The sequence below is a fragment of the Marmota monax genome, unplaced genomic scaffold, assembly GCF_021218885.2.
Source record: "Marmota monax isolate L192 unplaced genomic scaffold, Marmota_monax_Labrador192_F-V1.1 WCK01_AAM20220418_F8-fsc00057, whole genome shotgun sequence".
NCBI lineage: Eukaryota > Metazoa > Chordata > Mammalia > Rodentia > Sciuridae > Marmota > Marmota monax.
The window spans coordinates 8,213,440-8,219,439 of NW_026693933.1; the positions used below are offsets into that span (position 1 = coordinate 8,213,440).

The window sequence follows — 6,000 nt, forward strand, 5'->3', positions numbered from 1 at the left end:
CCAGTATTTTGGCAGTATATATAGAAAGAGAGAATGGTTGTTAACAGCTATTTTATTGGGGGAAGGAGGGGGACACCAGTCTTGGAATTGCCTGAATAGAAGGAATAAAAGAAAAATGAATGAATTAAGGTAAAGGCTTAAGACCAAGAAAGACAGAAATTAGGAACAATGAACCCTTTTCAGTTAAAAAACTATTCATGCTCCTTGGAAAAATGGCTGACTTCGGGTCTGGAGCAGGAAATATACAAGATAAGCCTAGAATGTCTCCTGCCAGATAGTTCTCGAAGCCTACTGAGGCTTCATGTAAAAGTTATATAGGACACAAGGACCAACAGAGTACCAAAAAGAACATTTACCACAATGGACTGAAACCAATACATTAAGATCCACAAATTCTTAAAGATACTTAGAAAAGCTAACTAGTTATCACTGGAAGTTGTTAGGGCCACAAATCATTACTCTGCAAATTCATAAAGGGAAAAAGAATCTTTCCCCTGTCTTTCCTGAATAATCTGAATTTCAAGAGATCCAAATACTTTATGAGGAAAAATTCTTTATATACAAAATTCTAATAATAAATGCCAAGGTAGAATGGATTTAGAATTTCACCATTTTGTGTCCCATAATGAAATGGATGTTCCATAACCATCTGTTGAGGCTAAAATCTTAGGTAAAGGGTAGAAATATAAGGAAACACTACTTGGAACCACTGATCAATCTTTTTTTTTTTAATCTTCTCCCCCAGTACTGGAGATTGAACCTAGGGGCACTCTGCCACTGAGCTACATCCCCAAGTCCTTCCTATCTATCTACCTATCTATCTATCTAGACAAGGTCTCACTAAATTGCTCAGGTTGGCCTTAAACCTGCAATTCTCCTGCCTCAGCTTCCTGAGTCATGAGCACTGCCTTCCCTGGCCCACTAATCAATCTTAATTTCTCAAAAAGAGAGTCATCCAGACATTATGTGTCTCACAATGTGATGCAACAGATTTTACACAGCAACACCCATGAAGGATACTTACTTGTCTTTGAGACTAAGTTCTGATCAACAGCCACATTATAGGAAATGTGAAGAACAGAAGAACAAGTTAAATGACACCACAAGTAAACCATCACCTGAGGGAGTGGGACATCACACTAGACAAACCAACCACTCACTCCTGCAAATCAATGGCCTGAAAAAAGAAGGGTGAGGACTATAATAATAGAGCTTAAAAGCCTAACCACAAATGCAACATGAGGACCTCATTGAATTCCTGATGCCAACAATTAATAGTAGAAAAAAACATATTTGAGAAAATTTGACTATGGGAATTATACTAAGGAACTGTTAAAATTCTTAGGTATGAAAAAGGAACAGAAGTTTTTGTTGTTGTTTCACTTTTAAAATATCCTTACTGAAGATGTAAACTGAAAGATTTGTAAGTGAGATGACACTATGTTTATGATTTTGCTTTCAAATATACCAGCTCTCACCAAAAAAAAAAAAAAAAAAAAAAAAAAAAGTAGGGAAGGGAGAAATAAATGAAACATGACTGGTAAATGCTAATAACTGTTGAAACTTGAGGATTTATTATCCCCTTCTCTTATATATTCCATTATATAAATTTTTTAAATGATTAACTGGAGATGTAAGTCTGTGACAGAGCATTTGCCAAGCATGTGTGAAGCCCTGGGTTCAATTCCAATTACTCAAAAAAGAAACAAACAAACAAAAAAGATTAAAGGTTTTAGTGGGAATTCAAGCTTACTTGCCACTGAGGCTTAAGGGGTGACCTCAATAGGGACCTCCACAAAGCAAAACTTAGTCTTTGGCTCCCTTATCCTAAAGAGATGCAGTGTCTTAACCAATAGGACTGTGAATTCAATAATATTGGAAGTGACTGACCCAAGGAACCAAGCAACTATGCTATATCAACCAAATGACAGCACACTTTGTCCCAGTTAAGAGACAGCCTACAATGCACCAGGGTGGAGCAACACAACCTACAAGAACTGAGTTGATGTCAGAATGTCCAAATTTGTGGAAGCCCAAGGCAGCATGGACAAAAGTCAAACATATTTCAAATTCAGATCTTGATCAATACAAGAGTTAAAAACTTTACTTATGTAATTCACAGAGTTCCTCCTTTACCAATTGTAAAAATGTTCTGTTAACTGGCCCTTGAATTCACTCAGCTGCACTGGAAACAAATCTCCAGCCAACCAGTCTAGAACATATCTTATCTGTTTTTCTCTTTCTTTCAAACCCCTTCTGAAAGTTTGTATCTCCATTTGTGTCTCCCAAAAAATTCTTATGCTGAAGCCCAAATCCCCAATTTGTTGGTATTTGGAGATGGGAACTTTGGAAGTATCTAAGATTAAATTAAGTTGTGAGGGTGAGGCCCTTATGATAGGGTTAGTGGCCTTGTAAGAGGAGAAAAAGAGAGCTGTCTCTCCCTCTGAGTAATCAAAGAAAGGACACAGAAGCATATAGCAAGAAAGTGGCCATCTGCAAGCCAGGAAGAGATCCCTTGCCAGAACCTGAATCAGCCTGCACACTGATGTTGAAGTCTTCAACTTCCAGCCTCCAGAGCTGTTAGAAAATAAATTTCTGTTAGTTAGGCCACCCAGCCTATTTTGTTATGGCAACCCAAGTTGGCTAACACAGGTACACATTTCACTTGTTTTTCTATTTCTTTCAAACTCTTTCCTACCCATTTGATGGCAAAGGTTCCAACATCACAACCACAGTTCAAAGCAAAAAGAGTGAAAAATTGTTGAAAATTATGGGTTTCCAATAATAGAAAATATGACAATCTTCCCCCAGTTAAGAAAAAAATATGGCCATTCACTTAAGCCCCCCCAAAAGAACTAACATAGTACTAAAATTAAAGAAGGGTTAATAAAGTATATATTATTCAAAGTAATTAAGAAAATAAGAGTAGATATGTATATCGGCAAGACACATATCATCCCAGGCAGTGAGAAACGGAAGTATCTATGTAGATGCATGCTACAGATCTATTTATACAGAAACTCTCAGCAATTCTTGTTGCAGATTGCCTGGCTGCCCTCATGTCTTCAGAATTCTGTGCCATGAAAAAGTAACTGTCAAGGATAATAGGAACACAATTTGACCTACTTTTCCCTAGATTATTGCAAAGTCTATAACTCTGGTTCTTGTGTTTATTTAGCTACCATGTCTTGGGAACACATTTCCTTGCTTTCTTTGCAGGCAATCCTGTATGCCAAATCTAAGGTCATTGATGGACAGTTCCAAAAACTCTCCTGGTCACCGACTTTAAGAATGTCCCATTACACACAGATAATCCTCAGAACATCATCCTTCTGAAAAGACACCTAGGAAAGGAGGAACTGTGGCCTCCAGAGGTTGGAAGACCTTCACCACTTCTGACTCTTCCCCACCCAAAGAAATCCACACCAACACAAATACCCCCCAACCCTCAAGTTTCACAAACCCAAGATGCAAGAGCTAAAAGTATTCCACTAAGATCTTTTAAAGTGGACAACCAAGACTTCATGTTTTAAGTTACAGTCCCAAATCATGTACACTGTTGCAACTTCTCAGTGAAGACTACTTAATAATGAGGAATTCCTACAAACTGAGTAGGACCCACCAAAGGTGCTCCCCTGGTGAGAAGAGAAGTCTGAGTAAGTCTGTTCAGTGTCCAGAAACCCTGCTGGGGCCTCCTGAGTGGCTTAAAGATCCTGAAGGATAATCAGTAGAGCTTTCTCACTTCTCCAGTACCAAACATGTCTGACCTGCTCAGGTCATTAGATGCACTTAGTACTCAATGAGGGGCACTCCTTGCCAGGTAATCATATGTGAACACACCATCAGGAAGTCAATATTTAAGATTCCTGGGGGCGTGCACCCTCCTCTTCAAGGGGATGTCCGAAGTACTAAGTGCTGGAGAGGCTGGAAACCAGGAACTAGAAGATCACCCAGGAACTTTCAACTCCTGAATCTCTCTCTCTGCCGTGGGGTGGGGGTAGGAGAGTCGGGGGGTTAGGGGTGTGCGGCCAGAGCCCGTCCTTATGACCAAAGCTTGCAATGGGACGTCCAAACACATTGAATGCGTCCTGCGAACTGGGATCCCATTCGTAGGGCCTGAGGCTTACTGTCGGATAGGGTTGGCTGACTGCTAGACACCGGACACCTGCAGCTTCCCATTTGAGAAGAGGCGAACTGTCCTTTCAGCGATGCCCGGGTTAAGCAACCTAAATTCAGGTGCCCTTTGGTCAAGTCAAGTGCATCTGGGGATGGGGAAGCTGTCGCTCACCGAGGGGAACCCCAAACCCACCGTCCCGGGCTCCTCTTCAGCGCAGTCCGGCAGAAGGGAGCCCCTTCCGCCGCCTCCCTAACTTCCAGACGCCCCCTATAATCGCCCGGAGGGTGGGCGCGGGCTCCACGTGCGCTCCGCGGGTGCCCCATCTCTGGCCGGGACCACTCACCCGGCCCCCGGCGGCGCTCCGCTTTCTCCGCAGCGTGAGCCCGCTCCGCAGCAATGCAGGCAGGTCCTTCAGCCGCGGCCGCAGCGACGCCGGCGGCTGCTCGCGCTCCGGCTCGCGGGCGCTGGGACTGCGGCGCAGAGCGCTGTCCGCCGCCGCCACCGCCGCGGCCAGGGCCGGGTTCTCGCACGGCGGCTGCATCTTGACTGAGCCCACCGCCATCCTCATGCCCAGACCGCGGCCGCGGCCCCGGCAGCTTCTCTCCACGGAGCTCGCTTCCGCGCGCCTTCGCCAAGCAGCGAGAGGGCGCGACTGCGGCTCGGGCGCGGGGCGCACTGCCAGCCGCTGCCCATTGGCGCGCTCCACGGCCCCCGCGAGGCTCAGCCCAGTGCACCTCCCCCTCCGGCCCAGGTGCGCCCCGCCCCGCCCCGCCCTCTCCCGCTGCTCACCTACGTCTGAAGCCCTAGCCCCTCAGACACTCCCACCCCGGACTCAAACGGAAGAGGCGCCCGGGGGAAAGCACCCTCCTACACAGGTGCTGCATTCCCAGAATCCTCCGTTGAGCCCACTCCTCTGCCGTCTTCTTCAGCTCCCCATTCCCTACGGGCTGAAAAATTCCGGTGCACTTCCCGTTTCTCAACAGCCAGGCTTGACCTGGACTTCGACCAAGTGCTCTGAGAAGTCGTCCTCCCTCCCGCACTTGACGCACAGCCTAGCCCCACATCATAATCCTTATTTCTAGCGACTGTTTTCACCAAAGAACTTCAAAATAGGCTCTGTATTCTTCTACAAGACAAACACCGTGACATAGAATTGCCCCACGCCGACCCCTCTGGGCATACTCATCATTAAAAGATGAGGGGAGAAAACTTCTGTTGGTTAAGATAGGTGTACAGCAAAGAAGGTGCGAGTCTGGTGACCCGAACTTGAATCTCTGTTAACATGTTGGAACTTGATCTTCCCTGAAAGCCTGCTGCCTGTGATGAATGTGCTTGGTAAACTGCGAAGGCCAAGCGTGGTGTGAATCATTGTTTATACCATTCCAGGAGTAGGAATCCTGGAGCACCCAAAAAGAGACTATTCCAGCAGGGCCTTAACGCAGGGGCTGTGACCCTTTACATCCCAGCTCCATCTCTTCAATAAAGCCAACCAGTGGTTTTCCCTCTAATCAGTAGGACACTGGGGTCCCCGTTTTTTTCCTATACCTTGCAAGAATTGAATAAACTTGTTCACTTTTTTTTTTTTTTAATGGCAAGTAAGAATTATATGTGTGACCAGGTAAGGAAAAGGGTGTAGATAGCAAAACAGGATTTAGCCCCTATACTCTTGCTAATAGCATAAGGCAGGAGAAAAGCTTCTAAGTTAAATCAATGAAAGGAGGGAAGTTTGAATTGTACCTTAAGGCTGAGTGGGAAAGATTCAAGTAGGCAGAAAGGAGGGTAAGGGTCCTTCAAGTAAAGAGGGGAAGTGTAACCAAAACGCCAAGGTGATATCACACAGAATCTACTGGGCATTAAGAATATGTCATGCTGGTGGGAGAGGA

The 6,000-nt window shown here is 45.1% G+C and overlaps 1 protein-coding gene across 4 annotated transcripts in view; it reads right to left on the reverse strand.

Annotated features, from left to right (window-relative positions):
* Positions 1 to 4,745, reverse strand: part of Rapgef5 (Rap guanine nucleotide exchange factor 5) — a 238,850-nt gene extending 234,105 nt beyond the window's left edge. For 2 of the 4 annotated variants that reach the window (XM_046463507.2, XM_058585344.1), the window contains exon 1: positions 4,461 to 4,745. In XM_046463507.2, coding sequence (XP_046319463.2) covers positions 4,461 to 4,685 — 225 coding nt within the window. In that variant the 5' untranslated portion in view covers positions 4,686 to 4,745. The remainder of the gene's footprint in view (positions 1 to 4,460) is intronic. The other 2 variants (XM_046463504.2, XM_046463505.2) reach the window with 2 other exon arrangements.
* Positions 4,746 to 6,000: the final 1,255 nt, after the last annotated feature.